This window comes from Empidonax traillii, unplaced genomic scaffold, assembly GCF_003031625.1.
Source record: "Empidonax traillii isolate 1590-97213 ecotype Southwest subspecies unplaced genomic scaffold, ASM303162v1 scaffold402:size526523, whole genome shotgun sequence".
Lineage (NCBI taxonomy): Eukaryota > Metazoa > Chordata > Aves > Passeriformes > Tyrannidae > Empidonax > Empidonax traillii.
The window spans coordinates 405926-430611 of record NW_020955595.1 but is presented as its reverse complement, the minus strand read 5'-3'; the positions used below and the strand labels follow the sequence as shown (position 1 = coordinate 430611).

The 24686-nt window shown below is 44.4% G+C and overlaps 1 protein-coding gene and 1 long non-coding RNA gene across 2 annotated transcripts in view; both read right to left on the bottom strand.

The window, feature by feature from the left end:
- The window catches only part of HSD17B12 (hydroxysteroid 17-beta dehydrogenase 12), a 97820-nt gene extending 89578 nt beyond the window's left edge, over nt 1-8242 (bottom strand). The window contains 3 exon segments of the mRNA XM_027893691.1: nt 7849-8022; nt 8025-8164; nt 8166-8242. Of these exon segments, the coding sequence (XP_027749492.1) occupies nt 7849-8022; nt 8025-8164; nt 8166-8242 (391 nt within the window).
- A 2497-nt stretch (nt 8243-10739) lies between these two features.
- LOC114062372 lies at nt 10740-24065 on the bottom strand. The gene is made up of 3 exons (XR_003572361.1): nt 23995-24065; nt 12274-12438; nt 10740-11353 (listed from the first exon to the last, which is right to left on the bottom strand). It is a non-coding gene; the product is annotated as an uncharacterized LOC114062372 (long non-coding RNA).
- Nucleotides 24066-24686: the final 621 nt, after the last annotated feature.

Below are 24686 nucleotides of genomic sequence, written 5' to 3'. Positions count from 1 at the left end.
CAGGAATCTGGGAAGTTGCACAGATTGGAAAACAATATATTACATTAAGGTTAAATAATCAGGAGTCAAAAAAAAGAAGATTTAAGATAGAATTCTTTTGTACAATTAAACATACTAGAGGGGAAGGAACTCAAATCCTGCAGTTCTAGCATTTTCAGATATTAACATATTCAATCTGAAAAATCTTTTCCTTTTCTCTAGGAACCCTGATTTTCTAAAGCCTATCAGTAAGTGAGCAACAGAAGTCATCTGAAACTACAAGCAGCAACCCTAAATCTAATTAGGCAAGTAATTAAACCATGCAAGCCCAACACAACATGACATGCTTTACCTACCAGTTACAGTGTTTATTCCATATTTGTATTCATATACAAGCCTACAAAATCACATTTGGCATTTCTGTTAGAATAATTAGGAAAGATACTTTCTTGCTACCGTCCCTTTCATAGCAGACATGATCATCCCAACCATATGTATTAGGGATGAATATATTCTGCCTGGAGAAGAGGAGGTTGAAGAAAGATCTCATCACAGTTTACAACTTCCTCATGAGGGGAAGAAGAGGGGTATTTCCCCCTTCACCACCTCTCTGGGGTGACCAGTGACAGGACTCAACAGAACAGCCTGAACTTGTGTCAGGGTGGTTTAGGTTGAATATTACAAAAAGGTTCTTCACCCAGAGGACGGCTGGGCACTGGAACAGGCTCCCCAGGGAAGTGGTCACAACACCAAGCCTGACAGAGTTCAAGAAGTGTTTGGACAGTACTCTCAGAAGTGTTTGGACAGTACTCTCAGGCACATGGTGTGACTCTTGGGGATGGTCCTGTGCAGGGCCAGGAGTTGGACTCGACGATCCTCATAAGTCCCTTCCAACTCAGCATATTCTTTAATTCACAAGACCAAGAACAACGTGTTTCACCCACCTACCGAAAAAACAATTCCCAAGTGGAGAACCACTGCAGTTTCCCCCAAATGACACTCTCAGCTGTGCCCTCAACACCCTCAGGGCTTCCTAGCTTAATTGTTCCTTACACAGGAGCGCATTTACCCCGCTGGCACTAACACCCAGCAAAATTCCAGTTGGACTTCTTTGCTGAGGACACTTCTGTGCTTCTCACTTCCACACAAGGCCTTTCCTTGCTGTCACCAGGGTGCTTCACAGATAATCTTCCCAAAGGAAGTGGAGTACATTGGACAAAAAAGGAAAACAAAAAAACTGGAGAAAGGTACTACTCTAGATTACATCCTTGTATAAATTACCTAGTTTTAAGTAACCAGTTTCCATTACAAGTATTCCTACTTTATAACCTTCTCACAGAAGGTTGAGAGAAAGAGTTAGCTTAAAATAGCACAGCTACTCATCCCCCAGGCTAATAAATTTTCAAGCATTTCCCCCTCAGGCTGTTTATCAGATATGGTTATTCTTTTCACCTTAATGCAAACATCTCTCCTCCACACATCATTAGCCTTTTTTCTTTGGAGGTGGAGAAACCATACCACAGCATTTAACCCTTCTTCACATACATCTCTGTTCCTGCAGTTAAACATGGTGAAGCCTGCTCATATTCTGAATCCAACTCTGGAGCTGGAGATGGAGCCTGATTGATGCCAGGGCTGGTGGTGCCCACACATACACATTTAGTGTGCTGGCACAAGCCAGAAGTGGAAGGGTGATCAGCAGGGACACATCAGAACTGGAGATGGGACTCTGGACTTCTGGGCAGAGTATTTGCTCTCCCACTCCACTTCTGACCACAGACTGCAAGAAGGAGCACTTAACGCAACAAGTGTTGAGCAATCCTACTAAGCAGAGATGTTAGTAACATCATGGGAAAGGAAAACACCTGAAAGATGCAGTCAAGCAGCAGAAAAACAGCAAAATTGTAGAAAACAGCATTCCTTTATACTGTCAGGAAGCAAAACTAATTTTAGGATATGTTAGTAGCAGTAGCCTACGTAAAACATAGTAGAGAACCTCTCTGACTCACCAAGAGCTGCAAGGTCTCTGAAGCAGTTGCAGCCCACTCAAGCACCACACAATGCAAGCTGATGAGTCTAGAGAAACAAGGTCAGAGATCCCACTTCTCCTGCATTGCTCTGGAAGAGCATCGCTTGCTTAGTCCAACAAGGAGCAGGCGGGAGGGAGACACTGACAGAAGTCTTCTAAATTACCAACTATAAATAGGATTGATGACTAAAGGGAGACAGCTAACTTTTTTACTAGAGAAAATTCAGGATGGATACTTAGAAAGGTTACATGGCAAATGGGAAAAGAAAAAGCCACACACACTGGAGAGGCACTCCTGGGAAGTTCACAGACGATTAGGACATCAGCACCAGCTTGTTCTCAAAACCACTCTTCACTGCATGACCCTTCAGAAGCACTTTGCAAATAGCCATACAAAAAAGCAAAACATGCTCTGAGTTCAAGCTGCACGTTTTACTTGAGCTGTCACAATCAAGAGTTAGTTACAAGCAAACTGGCATGTTTTCACACGTTCTTAACATTACTTTTTAGGCTGATGAGTGCCATGCTTTATTTCACACAAGGGTAGAAGTGTTTGTGTAGAATCCAGAATCAAGAACAAGACCAGAAAAACCTTTCCAATGGATCTGAAGTGCTGAAGATGATAAATCCCTGAATAAGTGATTCTGCTGAAGAACAAGAGAACCAAAAGCTCTCCCTAAAGCTTTGCACATACCAGGCAAGCACTTGCAAGCAGGGAAAACTGGGAGTTGGGTGGAGCCTCTCCTCCCACATCCTTCAGGGAGAGCAGGCTGAAATTCCCTTCACTTTCCTACTAACTGCACCCTCACCACACATTGCACTAGTGTTACACAATGATTTGTGCAACAGTGATTTGCGACATGGTCTACACCACATCACTGCACATTGTGAAACACCTGCAAAACAAGACTGCACTCATTTGTGCAACAGGGATTGAAACCTACTTGCAGAAAACAAAGGAGCCTTCAAGTAACAACTATTTCACTTGATGCTAAGGAGTTTGGAAAACGACATTGCTTGTGAAAGCTACTCAGTCATCAACAAGTTAGCACATGGTCAGCACTAAAGTGAATGCCCTTTGTATAGAGTGCTTAAATTGTCGTTAACATAATTTATCAGATGACATTTCATTAAGGATATCCCACAAACTTCATAAGGATCAGGGTCTGTTTCATAAGACACTATTTCCAGAGACCACAGGAAGCATAATCTTATATATGGAATCTAACTCAAAACCTTGACAAGCACAAAATCCAGCTAGTCTTCTTCCTCTTCATATAAACATTACACTTATTAATTTAATAATATTATTGTTAAGGTGTGATTTATAGAGCTTGTCATTACCCCAACTTCCTTGCTGGAGTTCGGGAATCATCCCCCATATTCTTAATTTTTGAAAGACCTGACCATACAGACGCAAATAAGTATCTACTCCACTGCTCATGTACCCAGTTACATACATTTTTCATGCCTTCCTTAGTGGCCCTGGTACACAAGTTGCTATTTTTAGATGCTGGACTATGCATAGCCCATGCTAAGTAAAGGAAGCTAAATGAAGCCGACAGAAGGCAGAGAGGTTCACCCAGCTTTGCTGCTGCTCCAACAAGTTATTTGTTAAACATTTACACAGGAAAAGAACAGTTTAAGACTGAATAAGGGGGTTTTGTCTAAAATCAAATTACAGAAAGTTAGAGGGAATTGAGAGCACCATCCTGATTAACAACCTCTTACAAATTCTTTTTTAGGAAATCTAGAGCAAATTGGCCACATTTAGTTAATTTTGCATGTTAGTGAATAAACTCCAAGAAGCTTAATTAAGGCAAGCTCATCTTCACAAACATTTGTTGGCCCCAATACAACTGTACAGCTGTATTCACCACATGAGAAAGCATCACCACTATCAGACATTTTGTAACCACTAAATGTACGATTATTCAACCATGTCTCTATCAAAGGCACTGGGGGAAGAAGTGGATGCTTTTCTAAGCCATTGTGAGGCTTGAAAGAAAACAGGACTTTTCTTTGAGTGTCATATGGACAATTACACAATCAAAATAAACTTTGTTTCCACTTAACACATCACTTCAGTTACAGCAAATCAGGGGAAAAATACATTTCTCATCAAAATATTTACAATTTTGAGCCAGGAAAAAAAAGAAATAAAAAGTTTAGGTATCCAAACAACCAAGTATTGATACAACCAAGATGTTAGGTGCTTTAGAGCACCAGATCAATCCAACTTACAGTGACAATATACAAAGTTGATTATTCACATATAGCAAACTGGTCTGATCTCACAGCTGACCCTGCTCCAAACAGGAGGTTGAGCTAGAAGCCTCCTGAGGTCCCTCCCAGTTGGAATTACCATAGGATTTTGAATTAATTTCACCAAGTTATTGAAGGAAAGGGATAGAAAAATTATTTCATGTTTTCCAGAAAAAGATGCAACTTCCTAAAATAGGAGACACGGCAACTCTCCAAATGGGAGCTATGACAGCAGCAGACAGTTCCCTGCTCCAGGCACTCTGTACTCCAGAATACACCCAATTGTCAATGGCAGAGAAGCAAGGTGGCTGCCTGCCACTACCATCCATGGGAGAAGAATAGGACACTCATCCAACCTAAGGAAATATCACTATGGATCACAACTAGGAGCACCACCAACAGATCTGCCTGTCTAGAGGAAGGCAGGGGAGCAGCCACATCTTTGCTGTGTTCTTGGTGATTTCAGAATGACTTCTTGGCGTGCTGCTCCCGTGATGTCTGTGGTTTATTTAGCTAAACTGTTTTTCAATCAAGGGAACTCTTATCTTCTGCTACCAATTTATGAGGTACATTAAAGGCAGAGCATTCAACCCAGAAGTTTTCACTGCATACTCGCTCAAGATGCACCCAGAGATATCACATTGAAATAACATCCACCCAACTTCCATTCATTGTACAGTAGCCAAAAAACAAGGCAGATGCAAGTTATGCTGAGGGTAAACCAGAAAAGCTGCATACAGACCTTCACACAAAAATGCAACTTTAGAAAAATTAACTTTTGGTCAAAAGAGCTATTTGAAGTAGGACAAACCTAATTTTCTCAGAGTACACTAGTGGTTCATCCGGTTGTTCACCTCCTCAAATCCCCTCCTTCTAAATTCCAGAAAATTAGACAGAGCATAGATAGAAGCAACTGAATCTAGGCATCCAAAAAAACTCTAAGAAAACAAGGAAAGAATTTCCAAGTCACTTTCAGACATGCAGAAGAGATAAAGGGCAGTGAGAAGCCCTTAGGAAAGGGTTTATAAATGGTTTAGAGTTCTTGTAAAGTTGCTTTCTAGTCATGCAGTAGAAAGAACACATCACAGTAACTACAGCAGCCAATTAGTATCAAACCCACTATTTTTTAAAAGACCAGAAAAACAGGAAAATGCACTTCTTCCTACAGTATGACTTAGTAATTCGCTGATTCTCAAGGTGACCCAACGTATCTGCAAGCTGTACCTTATCCTCCTTTCCAGGAGAGAAAACAGAGAACCTGCCCAGCCTCAATGTGCTTCAGGGCAAACCACCCCAGTGCTTATTCAGACTACGATCTCCCCTCATTCAGCTAGAGACTACAGCCTGTGTCCCAATAAAGCAGCATCTCGCCTGCATAAGCTGCACACAGAGGATACACAACAGCTAGCTCATGGTGGCCACATGTTGTCAGCCACAGTGACAGTTCAGGTCCAAGTCAGCACCATCACCCTATTTCTTTAGCCTCCTTGACACTGCAGCAGTGCTTCAGAGCAGAGCAATAAACAGGGAATTTAGCTGTCCCACCAATGCTCCTCTTCCTCCACGCCTTGAAGATCATGACCATGGCAAAGAGAAAGAATACTTTCTGAGTAGCCATTGGCCATATACAACGGCCTGCTGCTGCCTGCACTTGTACAAAACAGTGACGAAGGACATTTTCATTGCAGTTCTCTGCATGTCTGAGGGAAGATCTCTTGTCTGTGACTGTGGGAAGATCTGTTGTCTACAGTTTGTGGTTCCAGCTCATAAGCTGTCATTTGGCTCAAGCACTGCAAACTTCCACATGTGTGACAATGCAAAACAAGCTAAAGTGGCCACCGAGACGTCTGTGATGCACTACAAGTCAGCAGGCAACTGATAATGCATTAAGTAATATATTTAAAACCAACATCAGAAAGTCAAAGAGGGTTTGGGACTCCTATGCCAACCATATCTTTAGCAGGCATTCCATTCTTTAGCTAGGAGGAAGACATGGGCCTTAGTCATTTATATGTAAAGCTACAGCTTGTCCAGGGCACTGCTGCTGCATTTCAAACCTGTGCAAGCAGGACTCGTGACATGCTCTGGCATTATGTGTGCTGCCAGTAGCATTGCTGGTTTACTGGCATCTCACACAAGCTGAAATTTGACTGCCCAACCATGTGTTCACATACACATTCTGTGCTGGCTGCAGCAGAGATTATGGGGAAGCACCGTCATTAGCCCAGCAACCTACCAGCTTGTTGCAGGGCTGCTGCACCTACAGGTCTGCCACCTGGAAGCAGCTGCAGCATCTGAGCACTTGATGTCCTCCTACTCCCCTTGAGGGAAAGAAATACCTTGTGCAGCCTTTTAAACTATCATCTCATTTTAAACTCACAGTTCTTACAGTTTGCAATTCTTTTTATGGCCCGCCATATCAATTCCTAATCAGGCATAGGACTTGCCCTTCCCACTGCCTTTGGGAGCGATGGAACTGAAAACTCTCTTGGCCTGATTTGTTACATCTGCAGAGAAGCCCTTTCTAAAGCCTCATCCCAACTTCAAATCCACAACAGCAATGTCAGACTCAGATGGAAAAAACTGTGCCTCCTGTGACCAGGAAGCGAAGAACTGGAAAAAGTTAGTGCACCGTAGCACTGATGATCCCCTGGCACCAGCCTCTGCTGTACTTCCCCTGCGCTCCTGTTTTTCTGGGATGCCAGTTAAACGATGCCGACACCCCCTCCCAGCCACCACTACTGTAACCCCTTACAAAGGGGCGGCCACTCGGCTTCAACCCTTCCTCCGGGACCGCGGAGCGGACGGGCTGCTGGATCAGGCAGGGCCGGCACAAGTTTCGCGCTGATCGCCCGCCGCTCCCGGCACGGCTGTTCCCTCGCCCTCCGCCCCGGCGCTTCTCCCGGAGCAGCCACGGCCGCCCGGGCCCCGGCCGCGACTCAGCGCCGCCGCTCCCGGTGCCGCCGCGGCCGGGCACAGGACTGGCTGTTCCCTCTCCCGCTGCGCCGGGAGCCGCCGGGAGCGGCCGCTGCTCCGGGGGCGGCGAGGACGGGGCGGGCGTGACGTCAGCGATGAGGCGCGAGGCCGGCGCGGAGGGGGCGGCGTGCGCCGGGAATGCGGAGCAGGACCGGGATCAGGACCGGGACCGGGGCTGGGACCTGCCCCGCGGACCCGGGGCCGCGCTGCGCGCCCGGCCGGGACCAAGTTCATAAACGCCGTGCCCGCCCGCCCGCCCGCGCACAGATCTCAACAACCGGCGCTTCTCTCGGCACCCGCAGATCTCACGGGGAGCCTCCGACCGTCTCCGCGGCAGCGCGCCCGGCCGGGCGGCGGCACCCGCCAACCCCTCGGCCGCTGCCCCGGGCCGGCCCGCCCCGGCACCTGTGCCGCCCCCCGGGCGCTCCGCCCGCTCCCTCGAGGCCGGTGCCCGCCACCCGCGCTCACCACGAGGAGCGCCCCGCGCCCCCTCCCCGCCGGGTCGAGGCCATCACTGCGCTGCCCCGCGGGGCCCTGCTCCGGCCCGGGGGGACGGAGGGGAAGGACCCGCGGCGGGGGCGGCCGGGACGCGCACTCACCTGCCCAGGCGCCCAGCGCCGGCCCCACGGCGGCGGCGCCGCTGCCCAGCACCCAGACGCGGAGGCCGGCCAGCAGGCGGTACGAGGCCAGCGCCGCCGCGTACAGGGCGCCCAGTGCGCCCACCCAGTAGAGGAGGCCGGCGGCCGGGAGCGCGGCAGGAGCCACCATGCTGCGGAGGCTGCCGCGGCCGGACTGAGCCCTCCCGGCCACCGCCGCCCCGCAGCCGTCACGGCGCCCGCCCCCGCCCCGCCGCGATTGGCGGAGGGGCCGCTCAGGCACCGGGTAACCCGGCAACGCGGCCGGGCCCGCCCGCCCCGGGGCCGCCCGGCCACACGCCCCCGTACTACTTGCGGCCTGCGCCCCACGTGGTCGGCACCGCTCTCCTGCCTCCATTGGCCGGCGAGGATGGCCATCACCCGGCGACCGCGTTCCGATTGGCCCTGCTGCGTGTAGGCCTTGCAGGATTGGCGGAGGACGGGTGCTCTCTTCCCGCCCCTACTGACGTCATATGAGCCCATTCATAAAATGCTCAGGCTCCGCCCAGCAGCCGAATGTGTCCCTGGGTTCCCCTCCCCCTCCCCCCACCGCGCTCCCCCCGCGATGGAATCGGCACGGCACGGCACGGCCGGGGGGGCACCGGGAACACGGCACCGGGAAAACCGCGGCTGGGCACCGCAGCCCGGCCGCCACGGCTCCCCACGCAGCGGTGGCTGGCAGCGCTCTCCCTCTGACCGGCCTCCGTCTGCCTCCCCCGCCAAGATCCAGGGGCAGCAGAGCCCTCCTGACATATTTCCCCACTTGCTGCACTACGCCTAGACTTGCTCTTCCCCGCCGTCCTTCACCTGCCCTTTTGACACGACCTCGCTCCCACAGCCCCACGCGCGATGGGTCGGGAAGCGACTGGACTGGGGGGAGTGTAGGAGACACCTCTGAAATAACACACACACACACACACACACACACACACACTCGGCGGCCCTTTCCATGGTGGCAGAGAAGAGCACGAAGCTGCGCTGCCCTCTGCCCCAGTCCAGCCACCCGCTGGGGCCCTGCCACCCCTACCCCGCCCGCGTATGGGCCCCGGGCTTATCCCGCCCTTCCAGGAGGGAGCCTGGGGTGGGAAGGAGGTGGGACTGGGGAGGCGTGGGAGTGTCAAGTCCTGACATAGCTCATGGTTGAGATATAGTGCCTGAACAGGATGGAAGGGCAGGAGTGGCTGAGGAAGAAGGAAAGTCGGTGGCGTCTTGGTGCAATGTGTGGGGCAACCAAAATGCAAGAGGTGGAGGGGACCACTGTTTTCAAAGGGAGCCTCCTGCAACTCTCAGTGTCAAAATCTTTTTCTAGAAAACAAACCTTTCATACCACTTCTTTGACAATGACTTCATTTCGAGCAGTAAGAAACATTCTCTAGATGAGGTTTTTTGGAGCACAGATCTCAGAGATTGACAACAGATAGCATAGCGGGCTTGTTGCCTTTCCTTTCTCCTCTGCACTGGCAAACAGGTCATACCCAAATCCAGTCACTACTGCTGAAGATCTCTAAGCTGTACCAAAGCACCACTTTGCCTCAGACTTCATCCTCTTACCATGCTGCTCTGACACCAAGGAGAGCCCAATTTGGCCTTCCCAGATACCCCACCAAAAATCCCATCTGAATCCACAACAGACGTAGAGTTGATCTTCCTCATCCACCAATGTTATTACATTGCTCTCTTCCTCTTGCTTTTTGTCCAGCTGCTGCCAGAGACACTCAAGCAGGTGGCACCTGTGTTCATGAGTCTCTACACCTAGCTTTGCCAGCTTCCTATGCCACCCCTGCCTCTGTACAGCACTGCTGCCAGGCTGCAGCCATGGGGCACTTTCCCTCACTCTCTCCTTTGCATTACTGTCCACACACCATGCTTTCCTCTGGGAGGTGGGAAACCAACATGCTACAGATCTGGCTACCCCTTTAGAGATCCCACTCCTGCAGACTGCTTACTATGAACTGAATGGATTTCCAAGAGCTCTACAATTTCTCTCGCCTTGTCCTATCCCACGTTTCCTAACCTTTGCCGGTTTGTTGTTCATAAAGCATGAGCTCCTCAGTGCAGGGATTACATTTGCAAGAGTTTGAAAAGATTGCAACAGGTAAGTAGTATCTTAAGTGTTGCACCTCGAGGCCCCAACCCAACCATGATTGATTGCAGTTACAAGGACTATTGCAACCTCAAAGTTCTCATTTAGAAACAAGATGCTTTTGTATGACATCAATTATCTCACAGAAAGAACTGTGTGTCCTGAGACATACGAGGTTGAACTTAATCACCTTTCACATTTCATGCTAAGGGAAACAAGACCAAAGAAATTAAATGAAAACATGCTTTGATAGGTTTATCCCTTTTATTAGTTTAATAAAAATGTTTGTTACATTTCCTGTTATTAAATATATATACACACAAAATAGCTTTTCACACAGATACATAATTAATACAAATCAAAGGCTTCTGTTCTACTTGTGGAAAACAAATTCGTAGCAGGATTACAATTCCATTGGATTCAACAACATACTGTCTGCAGTGACATTGATTAAAGGCATGAAACTATCATACACTTCGCAATGAAAAATGTGTCAAGTCCCTGTCTTATTGGCTGACCTATAGGTTTACAGCTGACTTTTAGAAATTAATCTTTACCATCCATACAGCACTTTGATCTGACCTATTAGGAGGTAACGTCCCTGGATTTTGTTCAATTCCACAACAGGGGGAATCCATCCTCATGGTGATTTAGCCCACTGGGTTGTTTGGTGGTGTTTCTTTCGTGGTTGTGGGTTTTTTTTGTTTTGTTTTGTTTTGTTTTGTTTTTTTGGTTTTTTTTTGGTTGTTGTTGTTGTTTTGTTTGTTTTGCTTTTGTTTGCCAGTCACTCAATTGTGAAAGTGACATTGCAGAGGATCTAGGTCTCACCAACTTTTTTCCTGATTTTTTTCCAAGAGAGGCCACCTATTGCTTACTGGACACCATTTTTAGAACAGTGTGATACGCTAGGGCTAACTCTTGCTGTTACACAAGGAAAATCCTCATAGGCCTCACCTAGTGTATATCTGACATAACACATTCCAAAGACAGGATTTTGATTACGAGTAAATGCAAAATGCTGGGATTGTTGTCCTCCTGTTCCATACCAGCTTTTCCTTAATTTGTAAACCTACTTTAATCTGCATGGAGAATCTTGGCATTTCTGCATAAACACTCCTGCGTTGGAAAGAAACAATGGTGTTACCACAAGAGAAAAGAACAGAGGTAATCAGAGGGAGGTTTGAGCATCACTCTCATTGGGATCATAGTGCAATCGTAAATTGTTAGAAAGAACACGTGCTTGCTGTGACCACATCACACTATTTTCTTCCACTGGCTGTCAAGGCAGTTCTCAAACTGTTTGCAGGATAAATGACACACTGCTGATTCTCACTCTTTTGTCCTCCAGAGGACCAGGCAATAAAGATAGGGGATATGGAAAAGCGTCTGCAAAGAGAAAAGGTACCAGTTTGCCCAGAGTAAGAGATCTACTACAAGTCAAAGACAACACAGGAGCTGAAGTGAAGGATGGAAGGTATCAGAATGATCACCAGTCACCAAGTGTTGAGAATGGAAGTGCACTGGGCAGCTGGACAGTGTATGTAGAGGCTGGAAAAAAGCAGATGGGTGTTGGGTAACCTGTTTAAGGGAGCAGGCAACTTTCTACTGGACATTCACATAAACCACACTGCAGTTACTAAGGGGATGCTGCCAATTACAAATGGGCCAGAAATAGGGAAGGAAGTACAAGGGTGCCATGAAAGATGTGTTGGCCTTTGTCAGAGCCTACCCATCTTTTATTATAACATCTACTCCCCACTGCACTGCACTTGTGCTGCTCCTGAGACCTCTTGTCTGAACAACCTTCTTGTTGCGGGGTCAGGACAAAACCTGCCCCGCTGTTCTCTTGAGGGAACTGAAAAATCCACTGACAGAGAAGCACAGGTACAGAAAGGTAGTCCTTGGGGTTTTTTGTGTTAAAAAATAATACTGGTTATTCAACAGTGTTGCTATTTTTTATGCTACTCTGTTCAAAGAGAAAGGCAGTCCTCTGAGAAGCTTACAGTCTACATTTAGAAGATGAGTCACAGGCAGGGAAAGGGATTCACTGGAAGGGAAAGAACTATACAAAGGTCAAGTGAGGGGGTTTTGGATCTCTTGCTTATGGGCATCACACATTCCTGGGCAACAGGCATATCCCCCTTTTCAAGTTTAAATCCAGTATTCCCATGAGCTCTGCAGGTCTGTTTCCATTTGCCATAAGCAGCAGCAAATCCCAAAGGAGCACTCAGTCAGCTGAGCTGATGGAACAGACAGGCATTTTGAATGTACTCACAACACACATACACACATATACATGAAGATACCTTGCCAAGGCCCCAGAGATCCATATTTCCACAGCATCTTTTATCAGTTCAGGTATGTTTTCAGTTCCAGATGACTGCAGATGCAACCTGCGTCAGGGCGGTGATGCAAGCCTAAGTCAACCCACAACTCGGCTACATTGCTCCATCACATGGAAGGTGGCCAAGCTGTATGGCAGATCACAAGAGAGACAAAAGAAAAGTATTCAGGAAAGCTAAAGGAGTAAAGACATGCATGACTAAAAAGTGCAACAATAATGAACAAAAAATAAGGATGTAGAACTACCTCAAAAGGAGACAAAGCTCTGTAGCAACCCTTACAGCAGGATAGGGGACTGCTGGTTATCTGAGATGTGTCACGTGTTTTTCGTGCCACTGAGAAGAAATGTAGTCATTTGTTTCACTAAATGGCATTCTTGTACCAAGCACTAATTTTATCCCTTTACAAATATGTTTTTCACTCTAGCAAGTCAAGAGCAGCTCTTCCTTCTGTACAGTCATTCTGCTCTCATGCCTCTGTTATCATTACTCACACTTACTGAGGTGAGGCCAGATTCAAAGAAGGTCCTGGCTCTTGCGGTGCTGAGCACTGCAGCATGTCTTTGCCTAAATTCACAAACTCAAATTATGACACCCTGCCCCGGTGCACACTGAAGGCAAAAAGTAGAATACCTAAGAACATAATCTTCATTATCCATCCTGTTAAATGAAAATCTCTACAAGAACCAGTTTGACACGCCAACAAATCTCTCAAGATACCTCGTCCACTGCTGAGTTGATCCTAACGCTGGGGTGAGGCAAGATACCTTGTGTGGAATTCTCAACCCTCAGCCTTTCTTTAGGCACCCACTCCATCGCCTTGCTGGGGTCATACCCCTCCAAGTCCACATGCTATTTAGCACTCACCCAGGAACTCAGTTTTCCCTCTTCTGCCTGAAAGGGCAGCAAAGTGTTTTAACAGCATGGCACAGATGTGTGCTGGGTGAGGTGATTTTGGTTGAAGCTGTTGCACAACATACAGAGTCATAGAATCAATCATCTTGTCATATAACTACAGAATGGTTTGGGCTGGAAGGGACCTTAAAGATCACCTAGTTCCAAACCTCCCTGCTGTGGGGCACGGGCACTTTTCACCAGATCAGGCTGTGCAGAGCCCCATCCAACCTGGCCTTGAACACTCACAGGGATGGGGCATCCACAACTTCTCCAGGCAACCTGTTCCACTGCCTCACCACCCTCAGTAAAGAATTTTTTCCTAATAACTCGTTTTCCATAATCTGAAATGATGTGAGGGAAAGCCAGTGGGACTGGAGGGGCTGGGGCAGACATTCTCAATGCCATCCTGTGCATAAATCTTAAGCATGTGTTAAAGCCGTATATTTGGGCAACTCTGAAAGCAGGTATTTATGTAACCCTCTTCCCTCCAAGCAGGTGGTTGGGGATCCACGTTTCAGACTTGGGCCTTGCCAGCAGCAGCCAGCTGGCTCTTGCTGCCAGCCCTACAGTACTGCCATGGGCCTAACACAGGGTACCTCAGCACTTGTGAGAAGGCACACCAGGCACTGAACAACCACAGAAGAGCCGATTGTCCCTGTTCTGCAGAGCTTACAGGAACAAATGAGCCAGAGAGCAGTTGCTTCAGAGTAAGGGATGGAACTGGTAACATTAAGTGCCATAATAAATCAGCAGGTAAGCACAAATTTTGATTGGCGTGTCACTCATCCTGAAATTGTACACTTTTGACTATAGTTTATGTGAGAAGGATAAGGACCTGCAAACACAAGTCAGCTTTGAAACACAAGTCTTAGCTTTGAAATTGAGCCGTTCGGGCATTTTAGGGTACCACACTGTGTAACAGCTACACACTCCTTGTTTCTTAAATAAATTTTGGCATCAGCAACCTGCCCTTCTGCTTTAGGGAATAAAGTCCTAAATTTCTCAGCAACAAAACATTCCAGACAAACGTAGCAATGGAAGATAAACAGAACCTAAAGCCAGACTGTAGCTGGTGTATTAACTAGTTGAGTCTATAGATTGTAAATTTAGCATGCCAAGCAGATGTACACAGCTCTTTACAAGAAGGTCTGTTCAGCTTCCCTTACAAACAGGAAACAATACAAATGGCACTATAAACTTCTAGTATTTTGTACAGGGATTATTCACTTTTATCTTCTGTGGATTAACAGGTGAGTCTCCTTTAAAATCTCAAAATTTCTCTTTTTATTGCCATTCCTCATTTAGAGTATTCAGAAGTGATTACAATGGGGAGCTCCAGATGCTCTCATCATGCAAACCAAGGAAAGGCTTGAGTAGGACATGCATATAAAGTGGGGTTTGTTTTTTTTTTTAATCACCAGCAACACTGGAAATCAAGTACTACTAAAAAAAAAATCTAATAGTTGTGCATGCTGCAAATCCAAGTGCAGCATGTGTTTACTGGAGAGACATAATATGGCCATGGCAACAGAAGATTAACCTTCTTCAATCCTACAGCCCACTGAAATATATTGATTTTGAGCTGAAAATATCATCTGTTGAAAAGAAATACAGTGTGCTCATTGTTTAATCCTTGATGTCTCTTCTACCTAGTTTCGTAACTGTAGATAAGTGATACAGATACTTGTCCACATAAAATGAACAAAGTTCAGGAATGCATGTCCCTCACACCACTGCCACCACGCAGTCTCACCTTGCATCATACATTCACTTTCAGATGCAGATGATAGACCATTTCTGTTAATAAACCTCTGTCTCCTCATCTATAACCCATTATTCATCCACTGCACTGTATTATACACACTCAGTCCTCTTTCACAGCATCCTTTTGTGGAGCAGATTGAATGTGAGATTGTGTCTATAGGTCTCCCTCCACCCTGCTGCACCACATCTCTGAAAGAGTCTGCCTAGCACAAACTGGTACATACCCAAGAGACAGAAATCATGTGACATTTCCTCTCTCACACATAACAATTTACCTCTTCCATCATCATATCCTTTTTTTAAAAAACCATCATCCTCCAGTCTCTCATTAAAGATCCACTTGCCAGACAGTTCTGGTGCCCCTGCCATAACCTGGCACTTGTAGAAGACTTTGTATTGGCCAGTCCCAGTATTTCACAAACATGAATTGTTTTGTAGAATGCCTGTTAAGCACAATGTATCACTCCTAGAGGAAATGGGATGGTAGAAAGTTCAATTAGGAACTCACCAGGGGCAGAAGCTGATAGCAAAAAAAAAAAAAAAAAAAAATCTGTTTCCTATCTATCTTTAACATCCAATTATGCATCTGTATTTTTTCTTCAAATTTTTTGTACTTCTATAAAATGTCCAGTTTTCAGACTTCCTAAAGAGTCCTACCATTAGTTTTAACCAATAAAGTTAGCATTTCAAAACTGCCCTTGTTTGAAAATAATGTAAGACCAAAGACACCACAATAACGTTTCCACCAACAACGCCATCTATTCAGGGGATGTAGAACACTATCCCTCTGGAGACATCAACGGAAATCTGAAGGTTTACAGCAGCAATGACCTGGCTCCAAAGTATTCCTACAAATAATAATTAAAAATAAACAAACATCAACAATAAAAAACTGCAACCCAAAAAATGCAGCTGCAGGCTGCCTTGAACCATCCCTTTCCATCCCTTACTGTTACCAAACCAAGCTCTAACATACTTTGATTTTGTTCAGCGTCTAAGTTCCCAGTTCTTCTATATATTGATCCTCTATTGCTTTTGCTCATTAGCCAGCATGCATAGCAAATGAGGTTTATATGTATATGTACGTATCTGAGTACATATATGTACGTATTCCCCCCGAATTGTTTACATAAAACCAGCCAAAGAATGGACTTGCCCTACTCTTAGTACATCTACTTTTTGTTTAATATTAAAATATTAGCTGTTTTGCTTTTGTTGTTGAATCACACAAATGTCATTATCAACCTTGTCACACAAATGCTTCTCACTTCCATGAATTTTCTCCTCCAATCTACTATTCAAGAGGCATAATACACACAAGAGAACAAGAAACTGGTGACATTAGTGGAAGTGCCTCTTTTTGCAGTGGAAAGCCTTGTGGGATGACAGTGGAAAAGCAGGTCAGAAAATTTTACTCTGCTGAAGACCTAACACTGCATTCCCACCATTTCAGTGGGAAAGTCCACAACTTCCTTCCAATTCAAAAAAGTCAAGAAAAGAAGAAGAGAAAGAATCTGAAGAACCTGCTATGAATAGGAATTATTTTCTTTAAAGAATCAGACTCATGATGGAAGAAAAAAATATTTTTCAGAAATCTGGGTTAGATAACAACCAGGCACGTTTCATTCCATACTCATACAATCACTTTTATGGTCACACTTCTGCCCTGTAAGCCTCAAGATTCAATCCGCAGCTAAATCCCACATTATGGAAAAAATGTGCAAGAAAACATTTAGAAATAATACATATTTATTTTTTTGTCTTCCAAGTCTTTCATGCTGTCTTATACCAAATGAGCCTTCCATTTTCATGACTTGTTCACCTCTAGGCATATGAAGGAAGTTTAATCCCTATAATCCATTCACTCCTTTGCCTCAGCAACTATTGAAAGTACCACTGGTAGCACTTAATGCATAAATTGATGATTAGATTGATTTTATCACTTAGTTTTCTATTGACCACTGAATGGGAAGTTACCTCCTTAAAACATATTATTTCTCTTTGAATAACCTGCTACAGATGTGCACTGAGAAATAAAATTAAAATGGATGGCTGAGCAATGATTGCTTAACTCCTTGCTCTGTGGAGATTTCCCCCATAGCAAAACGCCAAGTAAAAACCTAAATTGTCTGCCTAGAGGACGGCAGCCTTGCTGAAAAGCAATGTTCTTTAATCATTAGGTTCTTCCGTCAGTTTTTCAGTGCTGGATGTAAAAACCATGAAGTTCAAAAGGCAAAAAAAAAAAGACATAGGGTCTCGCACCTAAGAAAGCTGATTATACATACTTTTTAGAATGCAGTATCGCCTTGCCCTAGACGACTTTGAGTTTTTCATTTAAATACTTTCCAAAAAATTGTTCCATTAAGATTTCTACAAGTAGCCCATCCAGGGGCAAGACATCAGGTAGCACTGTGTGAATACACCTTGAGCATGGTGTCCAAACCACACACACAGTTCATAGCAAATACAACCAAACTATTCTGCCTCTATTAAGGTGCTAAAAGAAAAGAATGAATTAATGGAAAAATAAACTAGGATGACAAAAACCTGCAGCACTTTCAAAGTGGACCCACTGTAATAAACATATCCATCTCAGAATCCATTTTACTGATAAACAAGAATGCAGAATTATGTGAGGAGATATCCAGGATTCCTGAGTCGAATTCCCCACTACTACACAGAACCCAATACTGATGTCCTTTTCTGGATATATCTAATTTCATTTTAAAAGAAATTAAAACTTCTCATTTGAAACCGCTTTAGAATATTGTTGGTCTGATAGTCAGAGCTCTTCCTGCAATTTCCAGCAAACTCTACCCATTATCCCCTTTACACGCATTTGTTTTGCTTCTTTACTCTAATCTTGAGCTCACATAATTATTTTCCTTCCCTATATAAAAACAGCGTAATTGTCACTTCTGTGCCTTTCCGTTAAGCCTCTCTATTCCTCTTAACATCCATGTGGTCCTTTTCTGCATCTGCTCCATCCATCTGTTTAAATCCATTTAATCTGAATGTGGGTGATAGTTGGGCTCCAGATTGGGTCTTACTAATGCCATGTACTTTGACAGTAATATTTCCTATACACACAGTAAATCCATCTCCTAATGCTTTCTAGGACACCACCTTATTTTTTTATTTTCTCAGCCACGTCACATAGCATGCTATCATTCTGCTGCTGACTACTGCACCAACCACCAACTCACCACTGAAGTGATGAACTCTTTCAGAATAAATTGTGATTAGTTTCTATTTGCATCACTAAATCTCACCTAATTCTATTAATCTCAGTTTTGATTCATCTTGTTGGTACATGGATATTCCAATCCTCCTCTCTATCAATACAGTCCACCATTTCTTTGTCATAAGATTTTATCACCATTCTACTTTTTCACTGGTGTCACTAAGGAAAGAATTCCAATAGAGTCTTAGAAAACACAAGTTTGCAGCCTTCTTTCCACCTATTCACTGTCAGTGCATTTCAAAGTTAGCTTAAAATGCAATTAATCAATTTTTTTCCGTTTTGCATGATTTCCTCCCATTGTACAGTACCAGTTTCCTCAGTGAAACATATAATGTAACAAATTAGTCTAGCACTGTCTTCTTTTGCTAAAACTGCGCTGCATTTCAAGCCACCTTTCCCTGTGTTTTTATTTCACCCTTCAAAAATTGTCCTACAGCTAAGTGTACAACGGCTGTCAGAGTAAATCATCTGTATCACTAATCTTGTCTTTCTTTTGGGTACCCTCAACTATTTGACCCCCTTTACATGAAGCTTCCACTGCTTATACACTATTTACAGTTACATTATACATTTTTGGAAAGGGGATATATTGTATTTATTGTGCTAATGCATTACCACTAAAATAAAGCAGAATTTAGTAAAATTTCCTACTGCAAAACTGGAAAAATAGTGTTTTTTTCAGAATGAGAATAGAGTGGGCCTAATAAGTTTAAAATATATTACAGTATTCACATTTTCCTTGTCTTGAGCTTTTATATTTTATTTTGTTCTGGACTTGATGATTTTGTACCTCAAGTCATCTTCAACAGCTTAACCCTGCAAGTCCAAACCACCAGGAATTATAAAGCTGGCACTTCAGGCACTTACCCCTTTTCTCTGTCTAGCCAACAATTTTTTTTAATAAGAAAAACAGTGGTTTTTTTCCTCCACTGGAACAATACCTTCCCTTAAAAATAACAATAGTCATCATCACTTCTTTCTTCTGAGAATTACATCTCTGTATATATTAAGGACTGTATTTCAGGTGATGATTACTGGCAAAATCTGATGTGCTTTCAGACACACACATAGTTGTACAGCTCCTCACATACGTCCTCTCAGAACTGAACTGTAACATGTGCAATAGAAAACAAACCTACTACAGCATAGTTCCTTTTTTTTTTTTTTGTTTGAGCTCAATAGTAGGGGTTTTTGCACTTATTTGTTAACAAATAAATTATGTTTTCTTCTGAATCTCAAGAGGATTACTACTACAAAGAAAAACAACCTAATGAGAATCTTCCCTGTTCCACTCCCATGAGAAGTTTAAGCACCTTCAGCCCCAAGTTCAGCTGATTGCTGATGCATGGCACCACCATATCTCAAGACTTGCTAACCAAAGAGTAAGGAAGAAAACAAAAGAACCCAAACAAAATTTACCAATTTCACTTCAGACTGATTTATTGTTTTTCATTCCTTTCATACATCTCCAGTTAATTAACAAGTTACTTTAAAACATCGGAATGTTTAACAAGAAGCTGATTTTGCACTTTGGGCCCACAGTTGGCATAAATTAAATTAACACGTAGCGTGTTTCCTCTTCTTTCTTCCCTCCCCACTTTGTGCACAGAGAAAAAACCCTGCCAAGTCCTGTTTTCTTCCTGGGTTTGTCCCTCCGTAGCTTCAACGCGCTTCAGCACGTTTATGCATCTTAATTTTTGCACTTCACATTACAAAAGAAAAACAAAAACAAAACAAAACAAACAAACAAAAAAAAAAACAAGCAAGCTTGCAAACCCAAACTTGCAGATAAAAAAATTGCGCCTTCCTCCTGCCACGTGCGTGCCTTTGCTATCCAGGCAGGCAGGCTGGCTGGCTGGTGGCGGAGGCCGCAGGAAAGCATCCGTGCTCGGCACGAAGTGGAAGCGCAGCCCCGCACAGGCAGCGAGCCCGTCAGCCGGCGCCTCGGCCCCGGGTGGCCACAGGTGCGGCGAGAGCCCCGGAGCCAGCGCGGAGGAACAGCTCGTGTCGTTTAACCAAAGCGAATCCCCCTCGGGAGGAAAGGGGTTCAGGGGAGCCCTGCCGAGCCCGGCTGGTGCAGCTCCGTCCTGCGGCACCGCCCGCCAGCCCGGCCCGGGCGCGGAGCCGCGGGCGGCACAGGGAGGCTCCGGCCGCCCGGCCCCGTGGACACCGAGGCAGGGCAGGGCTGGCCGGGCACCCTCGGCCCCGGGGGAAGGAGGGAACCCACCACTGACCTGCCGCCGCCCGAGGAGCGCACCCGGCCAGGCCGCGCCCCGAAGCCGCTGGTCGGGGCGCGGGGGTAACGCCGGCGCTCCCTGAGCCGCCGGCCCGGGCACGGGCCGCCCCAGCGCGGCGGCTGAGTGCGGACGGGCCGGCCGGGACGGTGGCGACCCCACCACCCTGGGCCAGGCGGGCGCCGTCAGAACCGCTCCCACTCTATCCTGGCCGTTCCCGCCGTATCCCAGCCGCTCCCGCCAGTTCCCGTCATGCCGCGGCGCCTACAAGTCCCGCCGGCCCCCGCGGCCCCGCCGTCGTTAACCCTCTGCGGCGCTGAGGCGCCTCTGCCGGCCCGCACGGCCCCCCCCGACCGCCTCTGCCGCTGCTCGGCGGGTCCCGTCCGAGACCCCAGCCCGGCTCCCGTGCGGCTCCAGGAGGAAGGGCTGCCCCCGGCCCGGCCCGGCCCGGCCCGGCCCGGCCCAGCGGCGGAGCTCGCTCCGAGCGGCCCGGCCCGGCCCGGCCCGGCCCGGCCCAGCGTTGGGCCCCGGGCTGCTGATGCTGGGGCGGCTTTCGGTGCTCCCGCACTGTGGTTTCTGGTCCCCAGCCACGGTTCTTTGTTACTGGTGTTAAGCACACGCGCCCTGCCAGATAATAAAAAGCAGTTGAAACACCTTCTACCAACTGTTTAGGGTTTTTTGTTTGTTTTGTTTGAGAGGGCAAATTGTAATAAACAAATTACCTGAAAAATAGCTTTACAACCCCCAGAAAACTTTGGGACAAAGTTACTGGCAAATGCTGAGCTATCCTGCAGAGAAATGAATGCGAAAACTCCGCAACACATTCCTGTTCTGTCTTCCTTCCCATACACTCTCCATACAGGTGCTCAGTATACGTATGACTAACACATACAGCAGTTTGACAGCTCCTCTCTTAAAATAAGTAGCAAACAATGTGCATGCAACTAACCTGCTGCGAACTAAAAAATAACCCAGAGAGTCATAACCCATTTATAAAGTAAGTGGGGGCCAGGGGGTAGGAGGTGCAGATATCACAAGTTCAGGCAGAAGCAGCACCTCAGAGTAAAATCCACTGGGTCTCACCCGACCCCCTCCACAGCTGAGCATCGCACCCCGAAACACACTCCGTGCGCACAGACAGCTCATCCCCTATACTTCCATTTTAATTGCAATTTTTTTCCCTTTTATGAAAGCCTCGTGCAGCAAATACAAGTCAAATGGATCTAATTTGAAGTGCTACAAACTGTAACATGCCCAGACGTGCAACTGCCTGACAGACTACACAGAAATCTGGCTTAGGCTCCAACCTCTGAAACAAATGCAAATATCCAGAAACATTCTGCTATTTCTCAAAAATTAAATTACAAGTGAAACAAACCTACTGCCAGATTTTTCATAGAAATAGTTCTTTTTAAAAAATAAATCACTACAAATTTATTATTTATTTCAAACCATAAACAACACAGAGGAAAGAAACACATTCGTTTTCCTTTTTAGAAAAAAAAAACTATCTATGAGAAAAGCACATATGTAGCTCCTTTTTTAAAGTTTATTTTTTAGTACCCTGTCCCTTAAATCAGCCTAACAAGCCTACAGATTTACCTAAATAAAATACAATTAGAAAACTTTTTAATGTTGCACTGTTTTTCGCACACTTATAAGAGGTTTTTAAAGACAATTCACAGCCACGCTATTTCAGTACAATTATTTAGAATTTATTCCTTACTGTAGCAATTTTTACTTTGGTATATTTTTCAAAATTTCCTGGGAAAACACAATCAATTCCCATCTAGCTTAGCGCACCTACACTGTTACCTCTTTCTCTACATTTTCTCTTTATAAATCAACCACAAACATTTTATAAGTGTTTACATATACATAATAAAGTCATAAAAAGGACGACACAACAAGAGAAATGCTCAGAACCAAACTTAAGGTGTAAATGACCTCCTCCCATGCTCCAGACGTACCTACAAAATCCCTGCTCACTGGTACAGGATTATACATTTCATTATGAGTTCAGCCGTTTTATATTTTGTACTATTTTAGCACCCTAAATTTATAGATTTTTAAAATTGGCGTGTTAAAAGGGCTTTATTTAAGAATTTCAATGAAAATAGTGTTATGTTTTGTCATATTACCATAATCCTTCTTTTTAAATCACTTAGAATTTCAGTATAACCTAATTAAGTAATTTTAAGTAAGTCTTAACCCAAATACATAGATCTAATAAAAATGTATTTTGCAAACAGAGAAAATAGACTTCTAAAATGTATTCCTCAGGTAGGAACAAAGATGCTGGAACATTTTCTCTCCAGAAACTTTGAGATCTGGACTATTTCACAGCACTTACATTTAAAACCAAAATACTTATAAGAAAACAAATTTCACCAAATATCAAGCATAATGTTTCATTCCAATTGTATTTATTTATTCCTTTTCTATTTGAAATAAATATTTCAATTTTCCTTGTGAAAAAAGAGAGAGAACAGGGGAAGAAAAATACCTAAAAATGCTAACTACCTATCTTCACATATCGTTTATTTCAAAACTTTTCCAACAGCAGTTTATACTTTTTTTAGATATTGTATATTATTTTGCCTGTAGAAATATTATGATTTAGATTTTTTCATTTTCAAAGGTTACAGAACAACATTATAGCCTTTAGAGACTTCTAATAATTTTTAATCTCTCTCTTTTTTTAAATACTACAAACATCCCATGTGGCAAATAGAATTTACATTTCTCTCTTGTCTAAATTATCAGAGTTGAATCAACAATTCAAATCAGGAAGAACAAGTGATGTACCATAACACAGTACCAAGTCCAACACTTTAACACAGCTCCTCTATCTATTGGTGTATAAAAAGCTTACGCAAAGTATAAAATATCTCAGAAATACAGATTCTTTCCTGATCAGAGAATTTTATTTATTGATTAATTTGACATCACGGATTGCATTTTTCTCAAAAAGCATCCTATCTCTAGCTTTATGCCATTTACTGACTCTTGCTTAATTAACCAGCATACTTTAAAAACAAGTCTTGTTCCTTCAACTTAAAACAGACTACTTTTAATTGCTACCACATCAAATATACTTTTCAACACAATAAAGCCACGTACATTTAGAAAGGACTATTTTTTTTAGCCCTGTCTTTGACCAACCACAGATTATAGCATCTACTTCCAATTTATTAGCTATTCTAATATGAGGTGAACTGAAACACACGCCATGGCTCACAAATACATCAGTCTTTCTATAATATCCTATCATTTGCATCTTTTAATGGGAAAAATCCAGTATATCACTGCAAGCACTGCTGTTCTCCTGCAACTGACTGGACTTCAGAAGGACTTGGCATTAACTTCCCTCCCTCACAATATTTTACCTCCTCACCTCTCTCAAACTAAAGCAAAAATATTTGTGTTTGCCTGAAATGTCAATAAACTCCAAAATCTAAAAGGCCAAAAGGTCAGGTATTATTTAATCTGAACAGAAAAGTTATTTTCTCTCTACATCAGAAGCTGTCAGTAACAGCACCTTACCTGAGAAACGATGCCCGTTTCCCTTGGACGTCTGTCCTTCTGTCCAGAACAGGGGCTGTGACGGGCTCCCTATAAATGTAAGAGAGAATAGATTAAAATTATTTTATGCCTGGACACATTTTTGCACGTTCAAGTTATGTGACCCTCACAAAGCTTTGTATCTCTTGGTTCTGAAAAGCATTAAAAAACTCCTATTGCATTCTAATTAGAGTCCTCAAAATTGGTTTTGATAAGTCAGGTGCACATGCCAAAAATTACCTCTATACATGGTCAATTGAAGTACCAGATTCTCCCGACCTGGTTTTTAGTTCTTAGAGGCCTGTATACCACAGTATTAAACCGCATTAAACTGTATACCACTGCATGTTCCATCTCATTAGCAACATTTAACTGCAAGTGGCATGATCTTACATTGAAAAGAAAAAAATAATTTATTTCACATACACTGAAATTTTTTTTTACGCCATTTACATGAGAGACAGAGTCCTGAGGTATTTCTTTCCACGGCAACTTTTCCCTTCTCTGCTTTAAAAGCTGAATACCTTCCCAGATAAATATGGTGTCTTCTTTACCAATTTTTCTGTGATTTGTGTTATTTTGTACTTATTTGTGATGCTGCAGAATTTCCATAGGCCTGTAGTTTTGAGACGTCTATCTCGTCTCTTCACATGCAAGGAAAATACCAGCTAAAA